The sequence below is a fragment of the Seriola aureovittata genome, chromosome 8, assembly GCF_021018895.1.
Source record: "Seriola aureovittata isolate HTS-2021-v1 ecotype China chromosome 8, ASM2101889v1, whole genome shotgun sequence".
Taxonomy (NCBI): Eukaryota; Metazoa; Chordata; class Actinopteri; order Carangiformes; family Carangidae; genus Seriola; species Seriola aureovittata.
Genome location: NC_079371.1, coordinates 17554286 through 17576617, shown reverse-complemented (window position 1 = coordinate 17576617; position 22332 = coordinate 17554286). Strand labels below are relative to the sequence as shown.

Below are 22332 nucleotides of genomic sequence, written 5' to 3'. Positions count from 1 at the left end.
GTATTACTGCACTAGATACACTGATAAACACTGACAACTGAGAAAAATAATTTATACCATTGGAATCATTGGGTAATTTATTAATCAACAATGCATTTTATTTTGTGACCTGATCATAGGAATTGTTTGTAAAAATCTTCATCTGCAAATATAGTGGAGCAAAAAATTTGCCTCTGAAAAGTACAGAGTACATGTGCTTGAAGAAGTACAAAGTAGCAGAAAATCATAGTTTCACCTTCTAGCACAGTAGAAGTACCTCAAAACTGCAGACTATTGTGTACTTAGTTATACTCCATGGCAGGCAACAAGGGGTCTGGGCTCCTCCATTTCTCTTAAACATACAATGAAGTCACTTTCAAATGTGGAAAAGGAAGATTACAAGGAGCACCTAAAGGCAACATGAGTTGTTCCGTGTTGTCATGTGACAGGACTAAAAGACTGGATGCCACAGCACTACCCCATAACACACCCAAGATATAAAAATTAAATGCACTTTATTACAAAGAACAAATGACTAGCACAGCTGTATGAACAATCACCTGAATACTGAGCACCTGATTATTTCTACAAAGGTTAGTTGTGGTTAACTCAAGCACTGCTTGATGTCCACTAATGTATCTCCATTGGAAGATAAAGGAATCATTGGAGTGTTAATATTTTGAAAAATGTCTCATGAATCCACAAAGTTTTAAAGACATCTTAGATCAGTTCTTCTTAGGTCCTGAAGAAGGTGGCTCCACCAGTTTGTTGTGCACATGCATCATCCCTAAAGAAAAAGAAGACTCAGGATTTTTCTATGATTTATGTCAATGTCTACGCTGCTGCAACAACTGAAAAACAGTCATTTAGACATTATAGCTTTGTGATTTAGACTCACCTTTGAAATACTTTACAGTTTTGACCCGCAGTTCCAGGGTGGCGTCTTCGTCACATACAAAAACAGTCTGTGGGTGCTGCTGGAACGCAGACACTGTCCACATGTGATTCACACCATCTTCTATAGCTTTGTATAAAGCAAATGCCTTATGTGCTCCAGTGATGAGAATCATGACCTGAGAAAAAATGTTAAATGTGACCAGTGGCCTCTATGGCTAAGCATGAGCAAAATTAAATTGGTGGTTTTAGGTGTGTCGGGTAGATGACAAAATCACTGAGGAATGCACTGTTCTACAACTCAAAGAAAATTTCTGCTTGGAAATTATCAATCTTAACATAAAATAAATTAGATTTTTTGCAGAAACATAAAGAAAAAGAAGGACACATGGTTGACATCAATACAGGCTTCTAACCTCTTTTGCATCCATGACAGTGCCTACTCCCACAGTCAGAGCCATGGTGGGCACCTTTGAGAGATCCCCATCAAAGAATCGGGCATTAGCCATGATAGTGTCCTTTGCCAGAGTCTTCACCCTGGTCCTGGAAACCAAGCTTGAACCAGGCTCATTAAAGGCAATGTGGCCATCGGGTCCAATACCTGATCAAGGACAATAAGAGCAGTTTGACTTTTATCGCAGCTTCAAAAGTGACTGCATACCCACTTGATACCATAACTGTGTAGCTAGCTACAGTACATTCACAATCAGCAGTGTGACCTCCTGACCTCCGACAAAGAGCTCGATCCCCCCGGCAGCTGTAATCTTTTCCTCAAAGGATTCACACTCTGCTTGCAGATCGGTGGCATTGCCATCGAGGATGTGGGTGTTTTCTGCTTTTATGTCTATGTGCTTGAAGAAGTTATTCCACATGAAGGAGTGGTAGCTCTCAGGGTGACCTCTGGGAAGTCCTGTTTTGGATTTTATGACAGTTTCTTATGCAATATCACGACTTTCAAGAATTCCTCAGTGTGTAACCATTTTAAGTGATGAGAAAGAATGGTGAAGCCTTACCTACATATTCATCCATGTTGAAAGTCTTCACATGCTGGAATGAGATTTCACCATTCTTGTAGTACTCGATCAGTTTCTTGTAACAACCCAGAGGTGTGCTTCCTGTAGAAACCAAGCGCTAAAGGTTATGATTGCAAAGGGCAAAAGTGAAAGTACATTCACTCAAGCACTGTACTTATTTTCTGGGTGATAGAACTTCAGCCTTTCCATTTTGGGACATTTCATACTATTCCTCTTTTATGTTTCGAAGAAAAATGGTGTAGTTTTTTTACTCTGTTTAATTATTATTATTATTACTATTTATATAAGCTCATTTTTATACATTACCTTTTTTTTTTACATTTAAGCATTTCCTGGTTTTACTATCCCTTGAATTTTTTTATTTCTCTTAAAATTACTCTCTTAAAAATTAAACTGTTTTATTTGTTTTATGTTTTTCTGCTCTTTGATATCTATTTATTTTATTAATTCTATTTTTTGCTTTCTTTTTCAAGCACTTTGTAATGTAGTTTTTGAAAAGAGCTCTATAAATAAAGATTATTATTATTATCCTTATTATTTAGTATAAGTTTTCTATCATGAAAGTGAAGGCCTGTTGACAATTTCCCGCAAGTGATACTGAATCAGCAGATGTGGGGTGAAACACTATATTACTTGTTTTACACAAAAGTATACAGTATCTCCAGCACTAAATTTCAAAAACATGAAAACATCTGTATGGTGCTTGGGTCAGTCAGGTTAATAAAGTATAATCCGCCAGCTTCTACTCACCTGTGGGGAGCCCCAGGGTGAAATATCTATCCGGGCCAGGTTTGAATAGTAAAATCTTGTTTCTGATGTACTTTGCAGCCCACTCGCTCGCCTGGTCGTAGTCATTGAGTATGATCAGCTTCATCGTCCTGGAGAAAAAAATTTAAAAAACAAACTGTTTGCTTGTCTGAAAGAGCTCAGCCTTGCAGTAATTCACGATAAAACACACCTAAACCAGACTTTAGACTCACCAAGGAAACTATATCATCCAGCAACACTAAAATGAGATCAGGGTTGCTAAACAAGCTGGCGATAGACTGTAGCGGCTTTGACGCAACCGCGTAGTATATGACAAAAACTTTCACAGCAGCGTTATTGTCCCAATAAAACAGAAAGTAAAGAGTTATTGCAGCTGTGCCTTGGACTGCATGTAGCTTTTACTCGGAACCTTTTTAAATACAGTCTATGCTGGGAGGAAACAGGATCTTGAAGGGATCATGTGATTCCTGCAGTCGGATGCAAACAGCTTCTCACCAAGGAAGCGATGTTCAATCAACTTACGTTTACGTTAGCAAGTAAGCTAAGTAGTAGGGAGCTCTCACTTGATACATAACCGCACAAAGTTTCCTCGGGCTGCTATGTTGAGTGGTTTACAGAAAAACTTTGCCCATTTGCTTCCCCGTGTCTACTTCCACAAGTGTATTAAGAGAGGAAGAAAAACAGTTTTTCATCAGCCTTTAACTGAATTTACATTAACTTGATTCATGGTAGAACGTTAAGTGTGGTTGCTAGGCAACATTAAAGGAGACACTACTCGACGCGCCCTGCTTATCATGTTATAAAGTCAAAGATTTTATCAAAGATTTACTATGATGTGATTATATGACTTAAGGACTCAGTAAATTTGAGAAATGTGAGGTCTCGAGACCAAATGGCCCGAGCACATATCAATCTCAAGCCAAATTTCATGACATCTTATTTATTCATTTACATGTTAAATTTTACATTATGAAGCTGTTGTTTCTTTATTACTAAGACCCTTCCAAGATAGCAAAATTAAACTTCTGGCCCAACACATGCTTGGGTCCTTGGCCCGAATCTGGCCCACATACTTTCACATCTGGGCAACTCCAGCTGTTATCCTTCTGTATTGTCTGACAGCTGCAAGATTTCCTGTGCACCAGAATTGGTCCAGATGTGGAAGTGGAATCTGACAACTATGATGTATATTGGCCAGATCTGGGCAGTGTAAGCAGGGGTATACTGGGCCAGAAGGAAAACAAGCATGTAGCTCAGGTATGGGCTGGATTAATTTTGGTACCTGGGTTTTATTGGAACTTTTTGCCTAGCAACAGAAGTATTTAAAGACATGAAGTCTAAAATGATACTGGAACAATTCATTTTAAATTCCAACATGAATATTTATCTATTAGTGGAATGTAAACTCCCGTTTATGACACCAAAAGCCCAAAGACGAGGATATGACCTGTCTTCAATAGCTACTACTGCCCTACTAGCTAGACAGAAGCAATATCTGTGTGAAACCTTGGGTATATATGACCAAAGTAATAAAGATGGAGAAGTGATTTTCAATAACTTTATTAAAACCATATTGTGACACAGACCAGAACACTTACAGAGCACACAACAGAAATAAATACCATCATGTGTACAGCGCTCATTGTCAAACAGGCTTATTGCGGCTGGCTTTTGATTTATGTCATCCAGAAAGAGAGAGGGCATGCTATGTCATCAGACAGAGATACCACCAGGAGCTGGGCTCAGTGTGCTAATCACCCTGCTTGCTTTTGACTGTGGAGTGCAGTTCCTGAAACACTTCACCTGCTCTGATATACACCCAGGCTGCATCTCAATCTGAAGCAACAAGCTCCCATTCAGCTTTGCTTTAGGGAGGCTTTAGGCTGCTTTAATCAAGGTCCATGTCAGGCTTCTTTTCTGTTGTTTCTGAGGTGGGGTTGCCTGTGTTCTCGGTCGTTCCCTTGTCTGCACTTTCGTCCTGGGGTTTCTCCTGTCCGTTGACGGGCCCGTTCTGCTCTGCAGGCGTATCCTCCTTGGGAAGCTCCACCTTGGGTTTGGGCTTGGTCACAATGGGGTTACAAGCAGAGAACAGCTCCTGGACAATTACAAAGAACACAACATGAAACAATGGTTTTATTAAAGGTAATACAGTTGTGTGGGAGATCTACCAATTGGTCCTGGCCAATTAAATAATTGCAATAAATGGGCACCAAAGTTGCTCATGTTCTTGCTAGATAGTTGACCTCAGTGTGTCATGTTTACAGTTAACATGAAGGCACAATAACAGCTGAATGAATGCTGAATGAGTAAAGCTAGCCATCTGATTGTTAATAAGCATATTTGAGGTGACCTTAGAACAGCATACAGCAACTTTATGTTGATAACCCCAAATAGCAACATATGAATTTGGACTATTTAAATACCCAGAATTTCTGCAGGGTGAATTCGTAAATTTCATTCATCCTTTCTACATGCTATTTATCAATTACTTTCCACCAACTGCCATATACAATACTAATTTAACACTGCCCAGTTTTTATTGACTGGACAAATCTAGCAGTCTTAAGCCTCTTGCATTTTTATTTTACACGTATGGGATTCTCCATTTTAAATTTCTTGCATTCCAGTTACTGTTCACAGTGCTCTGGTTTTATGATAATCTCATGCATTGACTCTCACCCTTGTTTTTGCTTGAATGTCTTTGACTTTAAAAGAGGGATCCAACGTCAAGCTCTGTTTGCTTTGCTGGTTCATGGCGCTGTTCATCCAGATCATTGCATCATTGGTCAGTTTGTCCACTTTGGTGACATCTGCCTCATCTAAATGGTCATACTGCTCCTCCTGGAAAACAGTGGAAGATCACAAAAGTTGTGTTATAATTACCACAGGCATTACTACTTTTATTTGCAATAATGCCTTCAATTTTTATGTGGTAAAGGTTAACAGAAATCATCTAGATTCATAATATTCTAATGTCATTTAAAAGCATTCAAAATACACACAATATAAAATTCTCTTTTACCTTCATTTTGTATGCTTCAACAAATTTCATGTACTGTTGGATTTGTTTTCCCAGCTCCTCAAAAGCTTTAGGTCTCTCTTCAGCCTCTGTATACCTCTCCTGAATGGGCTGGCCAAGTTTCTGCAGAGTACACAATTCTCATGTTAGTTAAAGAATATCAAAATGTTGACCAATCAATGGAAGGAAAAAAAACAACAACAACAAATAATTACTATAATAATAATTACCTTTAACTCTGCCAGTTTGTCAATGTACACCTGCTTGGGTTGATCCTCTCCATCTTCATACAGCCAGTTTTCAGTGTCCTCCAGCTTTAATGACAAGGCATCTCGGTCCTAAAAATATAAAAATAATTTCACAATATGTAAAAGGAAAGCCCAATCTGTTGTCCAGTGATTATAAACTGATAACATACATCATAAATCCTTCTTCACAATGAGTCGGAAGTGATTGTTTACTCACAGATTCACTGACAAACTTCTCCAACATCCCATGTAGTTTGTCCCTCATGTCGTACACGTACTCTTCTACGTTATTCTTGGCATCATTCCTCTCCTTCTCCAGCTTGTCCTGCATGATCATCTTACCCTGAGGAGAACCCACACAGCAACTGTAACTGGCAAACACTTCAAAATAGATCGAGTAATTAAAGATGACAACTTGATGGGTGGATTTTGTAATGTCTGTATGTGATGGCTGAAAGCCTAGTTACCTCATTTTCTACAAAAAGATTGAGCATGTCGTCTGCTAGCTGCCACTGTGGACTGTTTTCGATCGGAAGCTCCAATACTTTTGTTTTGACTTTGGGCTTTTTGGCTTGTGGGGGCTGGTCAGACTTCTTCTCGCTTTTGCTCTCCTCTGTGGTAGTCTAAAAAAAAAAAGCAAATAGGCACTGAAATCAAAATGAACATAGGTGTCCAATGGACAATCTAATGTAATCTGGTGCATGGGCTCTGCATTAAACCCATCTTGGTGAAACATACAGAGTTTAGTTTTCGTTTGCACGATGTCAGAGAGGTGCTGAGTCAATGTTTTACTTCTGAGGCCATGAGTATAATTTGAGGTATTATACAGTACCACATTGTGTTTCAATTGTATACATGGGGATGAAAATTTAAACATATTTAGCTTCTCAAAGACACGGTTTATTGTAGGCTGTATCGCCTTGTAAAGACAACTTTATTAAATGGTGTTTGTTTTACATAAAAAATTTTCCATCTTACCTCCATCTCTTCATTCTCACGTGGCGCCTTCTCTTCTGTTTCTTTCTGACTGTCTCCCTGTCCCTGTAGCTCCTCCTGATCAGTCTGCATCTTGCTCTGCAGAGGAGTGATAAATACCAGACATGTTTTTTTTCTGTAAGCAGAAGTACAGATAGTAGCACAGATACTAATCTGATGCTCAGTGTAAACAGAGGCAGGCACTTATTAGGTTGAAGTACCTCTCCATCTTTGTCATTGGCCTGTTCTGTTTCCATGGGTTCCTCTGTCTCATCAGACTTCTGCACTTCAACCAGGGAGGCGCTGGACACACTAAATATCCCATGGATGTTCACTCGCACCTTAACTTTCACCTTGGAGCTCTCCCCAGATGCTTGTGGGACAACCTTCTGGATCAGAAACTGACCTGTAGGGAAGAAAAAAAACCAATCATGATTAAAAACAAACAGGTGCTGTGTTTGGTTTTGAGTATTTCTGTTCCCTAATGAGAATCCAAGTCAAAATCTAAGTCAGAAATCACTTGGGAAGCTTTGGTTGCTTACCAATAGTGGGGTCAGGGTAGGGCAGCTCGTTAGGGCTATTGTAGTAGGCCTCCAAAGAGAAAGGCTCTTTCCGGTAGAAGGTCAACACTTTGGAGAAAGGTGCTGCATGGTTCTTGGGAAACACCTCACAATCACTGTAACAAATTAACATTATTATATTCAAGAGTTAAGATAAGAGACAGAGGAAAAAAGTATCAAAAGAAAGTTGTTTACCTCAGACCTTCCTCTGCAGCAGAATGCCACTTCAAGGAGATGGGATAGGAAACGATGTCTGTGATGGAGAATTCACGCACCTTGAAGGCAGGTGACAGTATTGCACACTGTGGAGACACAACCATTATTTCAATGAATGCACCAGTAAAAGAAAAGATGTAACTGTAGAAACAAAAACATTTTTTTCAAAACATAGGTTTACTCAAGTCAAAGGTTTTGTCATGTGCTGGTGGGTGACATTTTTACTGCGAAAAACGAAGTGCGATATACCTGCAGGGCACATCCTCTGGCCACAGCTTCGTCAGCATTCAGTGTAGTGCTCAATTCCTTCCCGAAGAATTTGCTGATTCTCTCTTTGACAGCAGGGATCCTGGAAGCTCCACCCACTATCTCAACTGCATAGATGTCTTCTTTTTTCAGTTCTTATGAAATAAAAACAGTTTCATTATCACATAAACTGAGGAACCAGCGTTAATTACATTCTTTAAACTGAATTAACAAAAATGTCAGATAAATAAAGTGAAGAAAATCCCAACTGGGGAAAATAATACTCACTGGCATGTTCCAGCAGAGTCTGCAGTGGAGGCTCTACTCGGGCAAAAATATCAGCACACATCTCTTCAAACTGACCCCTTGTGCAAAAGAAAAGGTGGATATTGCTTTAACTTTAAAAGTACATTTTAAAGTAAGAGACAGTAGATAAAAATCCTGCATTGTAAAAAAAATTGAATAAATAAAGTTAATAAAAAATAAAATCATATCAACATATGATCTCATGTTGTCTAACCTGTTCAGTTTTGCAGAGACGTCAATGTCATTCATGAAGCACTCTATGTTAAGTGGCAGGTCTGAGGAGTTGGCACTCATCAGTTTTTTCAGTTTTTCACACTCCTGATAGAGCCTGACCAGAGCCCTGGGCTTAGTCTTGACATCAAGCTTGTACTTCTTGCCAAATTCCTCACAGAAATACTTGACCAGTACCTCATCAAAGTCCTTTCCTCCCAACTCTGGGTCACAGGCTGTAGCAAGGACCTGAGAGACACGAAGAAGAAGCCAAAAGAGAGCTGAAGTTATGAAACAAAGCCTTTCATACACTGATAAAGAATGTGCAGTATGTTGATTTACGCACATACACACACACACACCTTGAGTTTGCCCTTGTTAAAGGCACACACTGATGTCTGGTATCCAGAATGGCCCAGGTCCACAAACACCACATTTCTAGCCTTCTCCTCAGGAGCAGGGAGGTCCTGTTTATAGATCCCATAGGCTAATGCAACTGTAAGGAAAATTGTTCAATTATTAATGAAGTAAACAAGTTCTGGGATGACAGTACAGAGAGGCATCAATAACACACATATCTTTGCCTAAGCCCTACGCCCCAAAAAAACCAAGTACAGACCTGCAGTTGTTTCATTCATGAGCCTCAGGCAGTTGAGTCCAGCAATCTGAGCAGCATCTACTACTGATCTCCTCTCAGCATCAGTGTAGTAGCAGGGAACCTGGTTACAAGAGAAAAGCGTTTGAACAGGTCCCACAGGTGTTTTCAATCAACGTGCTTGATTAGACCTGCAGTTAAGTCAAGGTTGGGGCTTCAAGCTTTTATAAGGACAGTGTCAAAAACTGTACAGTAGCATGTTAATACTTACAGAGACAACACAGTCAGCCACAGGCTTCTTCAGTGCATTCTCTGCCGTCTCCTTCAGCTTGGTCAGCAGCATGGCGGTGACCTGTTCAATGCTGAACACCTTCTCCTCCTCCATGTACATCACCTTCAGTAACAGTCAAATAGACAGACAAGAGAAAATTGTAACATTGCTCTCAAAGATTTTTACTATGATGGCTCAAAAATGACTTGTTTGTACAGCAAGTGACGGAATGATAATAGCCAATAAAACTATCTACCTCATATATATATATATATATATATATATATATATATATATATATATCAACATTACTTCCAAACATCCAAAGATGCATAGTTTGACTTGCCCCATTATCTCTGCCTGTAACTAATGTTTTCAAGAAGCAAAGTCTCTCCGTCAACCTTAACAGTGTCCTTTATACTTCCACTGTTTTATCAAGGCCACATTTCAAACTTTATCTCAGTTCAGCTTGTGATGACACAGACAGACATTTCATAACTTCAAAATGCACAGATATGCTGCGTCACAGGTGCAATAAAATACTGTTCATCTACCTGCTTTTAGTGCTTGGTGACATTAGATCATTGGTTGAAATTTGAATTAATAAGCACCTGACTGACACAAAACAAAAAATTTGGTCCTGGAAACACAAACATATATTTAGGTCTGAATTAATAAATAGATTTTAATTAACAGTATTCTCAATTACAAAAATTTATGGGACTGTATCATATCGTCTACTTTGATTTGTTTGGCTATTATGTTATTGAGACAGTGTGTTTTCTCTCTATCGTGGCATAAGAATATTTATTTCTAGTGTACTATCTTCATAGAGTGCCACACAGTAGTCTCCTTTTATCATCTCCGCAACTGAACAGTGTTTATTTTCTGTGACCAAAAAATTATTTGGCAGGATGATAAATGCCTGGACTGGCCGTCCAAATTATAACAAAGCATGGGAATGCATTGCAGATCTCTGAGTGAGAGCACAGTGGAAATGAACCTTTCCAAGGATAATAATGTAGTACATCTAATGTGTCTGAGCTGTAATGAGTGCATTCTACAGATTAATGCACATTCTAACATCTCAGTTTAACTGTGAATCTTGTTCAGTCTTCTCTTACCTTAATACCAGTTGTTCCTGTAGGCATTTGTGCGATATCATACACCAAGCTGTTTTTGAGGCACTGCACATATGGATCTGAAAACGCCCTGCCATGAAACCTCTTGAACCCTTGGACTGTGTTCTTGCAGTTTGTGACGACCTGTTTCCCAGAAAGAGAGAAAAACAACTATTAAAACACACTCACTCCTTGGCAAATTGTGCATCCATGACTTGAAAGAGTGTTCCGTGTTAGTGCTGAATTTGATGTGTGGTGTACTCATGCTTGGTATTGTTCAAGCTCATATTCAATGCACTATGGGAACACTGGTCCCTCCTCTGTCAGGTTAGTGATCACATTCCCAGTATCCCAAGATTTCCCATGAAGACATACCTGGCTTTTTGCAGCTGCACCAATAGAGCGATTCCGGGGTCCAAAGGACACACATGCTCTAAAAATAGAAAACACAATCCCGTTATTTCCACTACAATTGTTCTTTCAATGATGCAGCTCCGTATAAGGTTGCTGTAACCAGCAATACAATGGTAATTGACAGTAATGGTGACGATTTCATGTGATGAGAAATTTCATATTTAGAAATATATATTCTCTACTAATCAATCGGTGTCTTCTAGGGACTATGGGTCTGGAAAATTAAGTACAATAGATTGCTAAAGCCGTTTTGACAGACTGGATCCGGCCTCCTCCCATCATGCGCTCATTCGTGCCTGTAATAAAAAAAATCATCACCTGACTCGGCAGGTCAATTATTCGAGGCTTTAAATTAACTCGACTATAACATTGTAGTAAGACACCACAAGGAGTATTCCGTCATGTGAGGTGGTACCAGGATTTCTTTCTTGTCACAATGGTTTCGTTTCGGTTACCGTTAGCTTTAGCACTCACATGCTGCTTCCTGTTGTGAAATCCGTTAACATGCTAACTAGCCAGGCAGCTAGCCACGTTAGCTCCACTCAATATTATGATGTGAAACAGATGTGAATCCTTTCACATGTTGTGTCTGCCATCAGCGCAGATGATACAACGCAAATGACATATACTATTGAACCTAATCGTACTTACGGTGTGCTTCGATCGCTGTATTCATTAGCGACTGTTTCAATCCCCCCGGCTCTTGCTACCGCTACATAGCAGCTCATGAACCCGACGTCAAATCCGACAACTGACATCTTCACCAGCTAACTGCACGGCGTGGAGAGCGGTAATTACAAGTAAGAACAGAAACACAGCTTAGTGCTAAAAGCGACAGCGGCGGCTACAGTGGGTTTCAATCAGCGGACGATGATCCTCCCTTGTTCTTGTTCCATGAAACTGAGCGGCAGCATGCGGTAGGTACACCGGCTGATGCGTGAGAGCGTTCAGGAATTTTCTGTCTGTCCCAGCGACCAATCGCATCCGACTGCAGAGACGCTGCGCCCCAAGATCGTGCGCCGCCCACAGACTAGAAACGGTCACTACAGCGGCAGCTTTAAGTCAGCTGTACTCAAATCTATTTCAGTCTGTTGCCCATATTACTATATCAAATCCTGCTGTAATAATATAAACCGGCTGACGGTTACCTGCTGGCTCCCCAACTTCAAAATAATAGACTCACCCCCCACCGCCACCATTGCAATTACAGCAGATGGATGCAAATACTTATCACTTCCCTAATAATAGTCTTAAATGCAATTTGGTTTGTTATACTTAAGTTTATGTAAACCATCTCCACAATAAAACAAACAAAATCACCATAATTCACACAATTATCTTCATTACTGATTTATCTGTCCATTTTCTTTAGTCTTTAACTTGTCAGAACACCGCAAGGTAATATCTTCATCTTCTTGTTTTGTCCAACCCACAGTCCAAAACCAAACAATCTTAAACATACAAAAATATAAAAACAGACAAAAGCAGCAAATCACCACGTTGGTAATGTTGGAGCTACTAATCGTTGACACAACAAATTTGCATATTAAATGACTTGGGCAATTATAAAACTTCACTCAGAAGTAAATTTGTATTATAATTTGTAAAACTGTAGCACTGATTTGACACCTACATTGCATGAACATTAATGGGCATCAATCCAATCAAGAAGAAATGACTGAATGAAACCAATCAAGACTGATTTCACATAAATATTTTTCATCTTTATTGGTTAAACATACAGAGATGGAATTAACAGAGGGCAGCGTTCAGGAAGGTGGCAGTTTATTCATCATTCTCATAGTCAGCAGGATTCTTCCTCTTGCCCTGTTGATGGACGCTGTTGCCCCAGGTGTATGTCAGGTACATGAGGGTCATTGCTATAGGGAGGAAGATCACAAAACAAATTAGCACTGGGATGGTAACACTTTTACTTTTATTTATCTGGACTTTGCTATGAAATAAAGGTCATAGTACAGTATTTTAATTAATGTAAATGTATTATTGATTCAGAGATCCTGAAAATTTCAAAATTGAATTCAAACCCAAAATAAATAAAAGCACTGAATACTGTCACGTAAGAACATGGTCACAGTTAAAATTAGAGTCTTTTTATACATTTATGTGAATAGGTTAGCTGTATTTGCTCTACAACGACAGTCTTACTAGTCAAACAACCATAAAATTAAATTTACTTTGTTTTCCTATAATTTTATGTGAACACATAGCATACAATGTTTGCAAAATGCCAATTCCAAGGACCTGTTTTAAAGAGCTGAAGTGTAGTAAAGAAAGGGACTTGGAATTTGACACTTGGTGTAGTGGCACAGCAAAAATTTGTCAGCTCTTTTTACTGTCCACTGTGGCTTGCTGTTTAAACAACAGAAGCTGGGGTCAAAGCACGCAAAAGGCATATCATATGACAAGGTACCAACCCAACTCAACATTCGGGCACTTGTAATGATGAAATTAGACCGTAGGTGAAGCTTAACAAGAAAGAGCAAATCAAAACCTGACAACCTGACAAATCAAAATCTATTTTTCCACCTTTATGCATAGAATTCACTTTAGTTGCAAAAATGTGAACTGAGATCTGAAATCTGAACTACCAGACAAATCTGTCAAATCAAAATGATAATTTTTAAAGAAGAAAAGAATGAATGATTTCATGATAAAATAATGTTTAGTTCCTTTCATTTGGTTTCTTGATAACATAAGAATTAGCATAGAATAAAAAGTATCTATCTTTAAAAGATTTCCCAAAAATATTTACTACTCAAATATATTATCTGGGTCAGGTCTAAATGTAAAGTACTGATGAACTGTACACAAAATCAAAGACTCACGGGGGGCAACTTTGAAGAAAGAAGCTGTGAACCGTCTCCACACATTGGGAATTCCCTTGGAGAAGTAGTTGGGGAAAGCCCTCTGTTCAAATGGGGACAGAGTGTATGTGATTACATGCCTGACCTTGGCCAAGTTTCCGAAGTGGCGGCCCATGTTCACCAGAGAGCTGATCTGAAATGACAATTAAGAAATTTACATTAGGTAAATAAACAGGCAAACACTGGCATAGTTTGGCAAAGTTTTTTAATGATTTGGACTAAATGCAAAATAGTCCCAATCAAATAGTTGTGCAAAACTATATTCAGTGACCCTCACACCAAAAGATGCAAAAGTCTTTTCAGGGTTTCTTAATAAAAAATGTATTCAATAAATGCAAATTCTTTTCCATTTGCATTGTGCGAGCTACTGAACAATTTGGGAAAATCAAAATGGGGTTCACCGTTTGTCAGTTCAGTATGACAGTCTAAACAATAAGGTGTAGTAATTAAAAACATAAAATAATATATGTAGCACCTTTGATGATTTTTAATAATGATCATAAGGGTTCGTGATGTTCGTTCATGACTAGCTGGATTTTACATAACCATATAAGAATGAATTAATCGTTTATTAATTACTACATTTCTTGCGTTAAAGATGCAGCTTGTTGAAATAACAGGTTTAACAGTAAACTAACCCTCCACACTTTCCCTACATACATGAGCACAGATGTGTGCTAAAACCGTACTAACGTCGTTCATAAACGGTTCAACTGAAAGGCTATGAGGCAAAGGCACGGCTGCCATGATGATGCTATGTTATCTAAATAGTCACTATTGCGAAATATCGACCCTAATGAAGCTAAAGGAGCACAGGACGTGTTAGCCGTGATATCTCAATGTTAGCTTCACTAACTAGCTGCGCCGGGCCGCTGGGCTAGTCGTTAGCTGCTAAAGTACAACCTTGAAACGTTTCCCTGACTGCCACGTTACCGTGGTCGCTTAAATGAAATATGTAAAACCCAAGTCTCCCTTACACAACAAAGCACATACATTTCACAACATTTGTTAGTACAAGCTAATGGAAGTGTGGTTTAAATTCATGACATTGAAGCTTACCGTGCTCCTTCTCAGCGGTGCCTCTTAGCGAAATCCTTGTGTCCTTCCTCTTTATACAACCGTCGGCTCGCTGCTCATACCGACGATAATAACGCCACCTAGCGGCCTGGAGGGTAGTCAACTGTCTTACTTCTAGCTCAGGGTCCACAATGGAATATTTCTATTGTTATATTGGTGCTCTTACTAAAATGAAGAGTGCAAATACTTTCACTATTCTCTCTCTCTCTCTCTCTCTGGGCTCAATACTCACTGGACAGAGCAAAGAATCAAAATCTCTCTCCTTTCCTTCCTGCACATTTCCCCTGTGTTGTCTGAGCAGTTCAGCCAGCTGTATGCAGACAAAGAAAACACTTATGCCTGCTATTTTTTTATTTTCCAACTTTTCATAGAATATGTCAACATATTTTCATTCTTTTGAATATCCCTAAGCTGACCACAGACACACAGTGAATTCATTCAATTTGCATAAATAGACATGACATGTAATCCCATTCAACCAGTAAGAAGTCACAAGTATGCAGTCAATTCATATGTATTTAGTCACTCAGTGACCAGAAGTAATAAATACACACTGAAACCTTGACAACTTTCATTCTGGACATTATGAAGACAGGTGTCTTCATAATATAGCTGTCTGTAATCCCCAAGAATAAAACGATATGTAAAAGGTTTGATAAGGATTTGTGACTGTTTTTTCATCTTTTATGCACAACAGGGCTACTTAAAACTTGTGTTAAATTAAAGAATAATGACATACCACCCAACCAAAATAAGTTAACAAAAAAAGAAACTTAAAAAAATCCTACAAATTATACATCACACATTTTCTTCTTCAAGTGTGTCAGACTCAATAACATACTGCAAATAGTAAGTTGAACATTAGAATGCATTTGCACCCTCTCTTAACAAAAATGATATAAAGGTCACGTTTCCATATTTTTCATTAGGATAAAATACGTTTTTGTTTAAGTAAACACACCTGCTCCAGATCATGCACAATAATTTTATAAATTCATGAAATCACTGAACCTGGTCAGAATATCTGATTCTGGGATAATGAGGAGACACTCGGAGGTAGAGTCCACCTGTGATGACTGTTGAGGGGCTTTGTGGTGATGTTCTATCCAGCCTGTAAGAGGGGAAAAAAGCAAATATATGTTGGTAGCTGGCTTAGCGACATGTGCACCTGGTGGCAACCATGTCTTCAAACTCCTTGTAGACATAGGATCCATCCTCTTCAAAGATCATGACACTCAGGGGACTGTAGTGGGAGGGAATACATGAGGGCCTGGGCACAGAGGAGTCAAGCTTCTCATAGATGATGTTTTGCACCATGGTGTGAACAGGTGAACCATAGATGAAGCCCATGGTCCTCGGGCAGATGCCTCTGCAGTACCTGGGGTTGTACTTTGGAGGAAAAACAATCCAGTGATCCAGTTTGAGCTGGCTGAATCGCACCCTAAAATCATACAAGGCACAGTCACTTGTCGGGAATTCAGAGCTCGGGAGAAGCTCAGGCAGGTGGGTATCCAGGCTTTTATCACCGCGTTTGCTCTTTGGAGATTCCCTCTTCCATCTCCTCTTGCGCCCGAACCTCTGCTCTGGTTTGAGCACCATCTGCTTGTGAAATGTGTTTGCTGCAGCCCCTGGCCTTTCACCCAGTTTGGCATTGACCAGTGACCTCTGGTGGGCGATTTTGCTGGTGTCATTGAGATAAAGAAGCAGAGGAGGGGGCCTCAGGGTGAATTCCAAAGGGCCTTTAGGTCGAGAGCCCCTGGCCCCTTTTTCCTCCGGGCAGGTGATGTTGATGAGCAGGTGTATATTCTTCTTCTGAAACTTTAAGAGAGGCTGGACAAATGAGGTGACATCAACCTCCACCCAGTTCCTCCTGCTCCTCCCATCAGAGTCGGCTGTGAAGTTCACAGCCTGGTAGACTACAGGACACAGCTGACACTGGTTTGACTGCTCCCGCTCCTTGATACTCAGGTAACACACGGAGTTCATGGGTGCTGCACGGTCGTGTTCAGAATTGTACAGCAGAGCCGACTTTAGAAGCTGTTCTTTTCTTCTCACTTGATCAAGACTGTAGGAAAGATCCTGCATAAAACTTTCTGAAGGAGAATATGAGAAAACATAAGGCAGAGTGTCACTGTTATGTCACCACACAAGTTTTAAGATGCGGCACCAGGAGGGAAATTCCCATTCTGACAACTATTATTTCGTAAATTGCACAAAAGCAAGATTCAAAAACTGCATAAAATAGATAATTTAATTCCAAGTGTACCCACTTAGCATTTCAATATTGCTGTCAAGTTTTACATAGTGTCTCTTTATCGCTACAGTTTGATCAGACAGTTAAAATAGTTTTTTGTTGTTGTGAAAATATATATAACATGACTATCATGATATAACACTATCATGATAAATGTTACAGTTGAGATAATTTAACAATAAGACAACCTAATATTTGGTTGCGATAAAATCACTACTCATATCTAATCTGAACTCGCCCATTTTAGGAATATTGTTTTGAACTCCCACAAATACAGAGTATCAAAGTCATAGCACAAAACATGTTGTTCTGACCACAACACTGAAAATGCTCTTCTCCAAATCCAGCTGTCATGTTTTATCTGGGATTTTGCAACATTTTGTCAAATCTGTTAAGAAGGCCCAAAAGACAAGCAGCTTTTTGTGCTGTAATATTCAGCATGCCACTAATGACTAGATAAACAAAACTGCTGCTGGGCTCCTATCAGTGCTGTGTGTGAAATAACACTAGCTTGCTCCACAGTTTACTGTGAGTCAGCCAAGTTTGTGGAACAATGAATCAATACAACTTTATTTTTCACTATATGAGAAATAAAATGTATGAAATGAAAAATAATTAACATCTGCAAAATAGATTTTGATACAGGGCCTCTGTTCAGAGCCAATTAGAGCCAACCATTCAATGCATAAAGACTGGGGCTTTTGAGGCCCCTGCAGGTCCTGGGCCCCAGGAGCAGTATAATCCAGTTTTGGACCATTGCAGCTTTGTCCTTTTGTCATAGTTACTTACTCTTTACTTTTATTTATATGGTGCCATAAACAACAGGCAAACACATTTGTTTTTAGTTCTATTAGACTTAACTTTTGTGCTCGTGTATTTGGGTATCATTTATAGCATATACTTAGAGGAATGCCAATATTAATAATTTCATCTGTCATCAAGCCCCTGTACTATCATTGTTCTTTGCATTACATTGTGTGTACTGTCAACGTCCAGTCAGCTGAGCTGTCATGGCCTCTATTTATCACTTACTCACCTTTATTACTTTGTGCAAGACATTCATCTTGTGGCTTGATCAGTCGGACTGTGTTGTAGATTTTATCCCCGTCCAAACTCCTCTGCACTCTGGAGGACTTCTTGAAAACCTCGGTCAGATATTTCATGTACCTGTGCTCGGGTTTCATTTTCTTCTTCAGGCCCGGGTTCCACCTCGGCCCTCCGTGCTCTGACAGGGCTTTGAGCAGCGGGGAGAAGATGCTGCCGTAAGGGTAAGTGAAGTCGCCCAGTTTGTGCAGCGCATTGGAGGCAGCTAGAGAAGATCTAACCACCGGACAGCCACAGATGACCAGCAGCAGTAAGACAACAGTGCGAAAATAACGAAGGACGGCTGACATCAGCATTTGCTTTTCCATTATAAACAACGAAACCAGTCAAAACTTGAGCTCGAAGTCAACAAGACCACACACGTGCCGCTGCTGATCAACACACGCAGGTGTTGGCAATCAACTTCATCACCCATAGCCTATTACTTTTTCAGGCAATGACTTTCTCAGTCATTAAAAAACCGCAACAGACTGGTTTTTAAAGATCGTGAAAAGGCTAAATTAAACAATGCTGTATCCCATAATATAAATAATAAAAGCATAAACTCAAAATATTAAAATAGATTTTCTGCAGTATTTACAATAACATTTAAGTTGAGGTACATAGAGTGAAATAAAAGTATACATTGAACAAAAAAGTGATGTGTATTACAACAAATTTCCCCCACAGAAAATCCTTTTTTTTTTTTTTAAAAAAAACATCAGATGCAGGGCATTATACATGGGCTTATATAATAAGAACCTTCAATGCGCTTTTATTTTGAAGACATGGCCTCCAAACTTCCGGCACCGATGCGAATTTCAGTTTAACTTTATTTTTCAGGTGGCCTATTGTATTTTACAAAATAATATATCCACCACTTTGCAAAGGAATTATTGTGGCAATTTTGGAGACAACTTTAAGAAGTATCAACATAATCTAAAGGTGTAAAGGGAAAGCTACATTGGTAAGTAAGTATTGCTATTCTTAAAGTTAGTTAACACAGCGTTAAAGGCATATTTATATAAACAGCAGTGACATGAAATATGGATGATGTAGTTTAAGAAATCCAACCCTGCTAGAAGTTAGATAATGTTAACTAAGTTAGCTGATTTGAAAATTAAATTAACAGGGTCTAACTAGCCAGCTAAAGCTGCTAACATTAAATAAGTGTAGCTTTGTGTGTAATATTTTCATTACTTTATAATTCAATTTACAGTGTTAACTGTGATACACAAAAATGTATGTGTATTGCAAATGGGACTTAATTTGTTCTCACCCCTAACTATTAATTTAAAACAGGCAGTAAATGTATCAACATGGAAGACTCAGTAATATATCCTGTTCACTCTGGGGGAAAAAAAGGGAAAGTCGTAGGTACAGAACAGTAGGCTACTATGTTATATTTTTGTGACTAAAGATGGTTACATATACAACAAAAAACAACTTCCTTGGGTTACAGTATGCCCTTCTCAGCAGCCATTTCTTTAGGGTTTCTGGTATTTCTGCTTTTAAGAGCAGACTGACTGTGACTTTGTGAGGTGGGAGTGGCTGCCCACAGTTTTACATGGATATTGTATTCATGAAGTATGTTAAATGAACAATTTGGGCCCTACCGCAGACAAGCAAAGGGTTGATTTCTGTTTTGTTGTGTTTTTGACAGATGATTTTTCATGGTAAAGGAGGTGATAATTTAGCTCCATTCCCTGCTAATGGCTATATCAATCAATTTGTTAAATTGTGTATTTTTATGACTCAGATTAAATCAAGTAATTTTATTACATCACTCAACAACATTTTGGTTTTATGTTTATGTGGTTTTCACCTCTGGACTTGCCATAGGATACTGGACAGTGCCTTGTACTTTTTTTTACCGTATTTTGGATTTTTCTTTTTTCTTTGTCAGTCTGCACCGTATGTATTGACACACACTGCAGCAGTTTTCAATTTGGGTGTTTGGTAGGGCAAATATTAATTAAATACTGTTGTTTATCATTTATATACACCATCTTATAATTTTACACAATTTTGTTTTCCAAATAAATTATTTAGAGAAAATTGTACTTTAAAACTGATAGTATTTACATTTTTATTCTAGTTAGTTGGTATTAACTTGTTTTGCAATGTTGTACATCATCTTTCTTAAACTGTGCTTTTTGAACATTGCAGTCTATTAACAAATATTAACATGGACTGGTAAAAGTTACCATCATAGTTCCCCTCACCAAATAGAAATGACTGCATAACTATATAAGTCAACATTTTAAACTGATGAAAATGTTAGTATATCCTGCCCTCTACTGGCCTAAAATGTAACTAAAAGGACATAATATTGATTTGTCCATTGGTTAACGTCATCTAAAATAAACCCAAAATGAAGTGATTTATGTAGAAGTACACTGTAGAATAAACTGATAGAGTTGGTCTGTTCTGCACTAGTTAATCATCGAATTCAGCAGCACTCTACAATTTAATTTTGTCAATAGAAGCCTTGCTCATGTTGTGCGGTGGAGCCTTCATTGTGTGTAGAAAATTGACAGGCATGTTGTGTCCACTGATTAGACAGTGTCCTTACAGAGACACAGTATTTCTGTTTATTGTAGAGGTTTACTGCCTCAGTGTACGCTAAAACACAGCACCAGTAAAGAGCATCTCCATTATCGAACCATCAGCATACAGCTTTTTACTCAGTGGTTGACAGGACAGAGTTGGATAACATTACCATTGATTTGATAGTGATTGGTTGTTGACTTATTTTAGGGGATTACCATTTTGTCTATCTTTTGGTTATCCTTTAATACCATCCACAGTACAAGTTTTGAATTTTAGTTTTGGTTTTATTAGTGTGTGTTAGAGTGTAGAGTGTTTGTTAGTGCCAAGCAGCACTTTTATATTGAGGAGTGTAATTGTAAACTCTGGGGACCACTAGCTGGCCTTCAGATGTAAGTTGTATCTGTGTCCCAGTTCCACCCCATAGTATACAAAAGATCCACTAATCTTTTTATTATTCTATTTAACCACAACTGTTCGTAAACCAGAGGTCCACGCATTTTGGCATTTTGTACTAACAGGAAATGATACAAGGCCTGGACTACATCACACTATTGTTGGATTGACTTTAATGTGGGGAAATTTTGTCTGAACCATTTAAGATTAGGAAGCCTTTCTCTGGTAGATTTCCTTTTTATTATCTTTAGTATTAAAGAAAAGTTTTGTGGTGGAATAAAAAACATAGTGAATAGTTCCTGTGAGTGCAGCTGTCCTTTGTTGGGATCATTATGCAAGCAGCTTCTTTCCCAGATAACAAGACAAAGGACATTGTTCTGGCACTATTTTGCTTATGGCTTTATTGTCTGAGCTCTTACTCTTTTGATGTCATCAGGGATTGTTTTTCTCTGGGTCAGATGAGGATAAAAACAATGTTTCTGTACTGGACAAAATGGCAGAATACTGTTTTCATGCATGTCTGATTTATAAAAAGAGGTTCAGTCAGTCATTCATCCATGACAGCACTGAATGTTTTTGAGTAAGTTGTTAACTTAAGTGTAGTTCTGTGCCATTTTGATTGTTATAAAAGCACTGTGTTAAGTGTTAATGTCACTGAATACTGCCGAATATATAACCATTTGTGTTTTTACCTTAATAACTTTTTCAAGTTTTCTGAACAACAACAACAACAATGGAGACATAATCCATAGTTCCATAGTGAAAAATTATTACTATGGGGTTTTGGGGCCTTGACTGATAATGTCAATTACCTGTGTCTTTTTTATCACAGCAATCCAGAAATGGGGCCCCACGTTGACCCAGAAAAGGAAGGTCATCCATTACAACCTCAAGTTCACAAAGAAACTGATAAAGGAGACATTCCAGCACCCTGCCGAGATGCCTGCTTTGCATAACTGGCCTCACATAGGGCCCCTTTGCTCTTACTGAGGGAGAGGGGTATCTTTTAACATCTTAAACCTAATCTTCAACCAGTTTTTTTCTTTGCACTCAGTTTTCTTTAAAGAGCTGATTTAATTTTGATGATCACTATATCATAAACGTATGATATGAACATATGATAAGCTTTCTACACACAACAACACAATGACATGATTCACACCAATGTTGATAGCAACTGTTTCCCAGGTGTGGTCTGTTTTCAAATTTCGTCATACTCTGAAGTCATGAA

At 38.7% G+C, this 22332-nt stretch overlaps 4 protein-coding genes across 4 annotated transcripts; all 4 read right to left on the bottom strand.

The window, feature by feature from the left end:
* Positions 1-73: 73 nt before the first annotated feature.
* On the bottom strand, positions 74-3375 carry gnpda1 (glucosamine-6-phosphate deaminase 1). Its single transcript, XM_056382914.1, has 7 exons — positions 2888-3375; positions 2658-2785; positions 1887-1988; positions 1601-1783; positions 1290-1474; positions 878-1052; positions 74-766 (listed from the first exon to the last, which is right to left on the bottom strand). Exons 2-7 carry the CDS (start codon positions 2779-2781, stop codon positions 705-707), a joined length of 831 nt encoding a protein of 276 aa, XP_056238889.1. The 5' UTR covers positions 2782-2785; positions 2888-3375; the 3' UTR covers positions 74-704.
* An 844-nt stretch (positions 3376-4219) lies between these two features.
* Positions 4220-11824, bottom strand: hspa4b (heat shock protein 4b). The gene is made up of 19 exons (XM_056383499.1): positions 11508-11824; positions 10818-10875; positions 10446-10586; positions 9322-9444; positions 9075-9174; positions 8818-8951; positions 8460-8704; positions 8228-8304; positions 7943-8094; positions 7673-7779; positions 7460-7593; positions 7139-7323; positions 6921-7016; positions 6410-6565; positions 6160-6285; positions 5925-6032; positions 5698-5817; positions 5355-5516; positions 4220-4770 (listed from the first exon to the last, which is right to left on the bottom strand). Exons 1-19 carry the CDS (start codon positions 11612-11614, stop codon positions 4564-4566), a joined length of 2538 nt encoding a protein of 845 aa, XP_056239474.1. The 5' UTR covers positions 11615-11824; the 3' UTR covers positions 4220-4563.
* A 734-nt stretch (positions 11825-12558) lies between these two features.
* On the bottom strand, positions 12559-14954 carry LOC130173604 (cytochrome b-c1 complex subunit 8). Its single transcript, XM_056383018.1, has 3 exons — positions 14801-14954; positions 13703-13874; positions 12559-12736 (listed from the first exon to the last, which is right to left on the bottom strand). Exons 2-3 carry the CDS (start codon positions 13854-13856, stop codon positions 12642-12644), a joined length of 249 nt encoding a protein of 82 aa, XP_056238993.1. The 5' UTR covers positions 13857-13874; positions 14801-14954; the 3' UTR covers positions 12559-12641.
* Positions 14955-15092: 138 nt separating this feature from the next.
* Positions 15093-18558, bottom strand: gdf9 (growth differentiation factor 9). Its single transcript, XM_056382126.1, has 2 exons — positions 18109-18558; positions 15093-16911 (listed from the first exon to the last, which is right to left on the bottom strand). Exons 1-2 carry the CDS (start codon positions 18482-18484, stop codon positions 15971-15973), a joined length of 1317 nt encoding a protein of 438 aa, XP_056238101.1. The 5' UTR covers positions 18485-18558; the 3' UTR covers positions 15093-15970.
* Positions 18559-22332: the final 3774 nt, after the last annotated feature.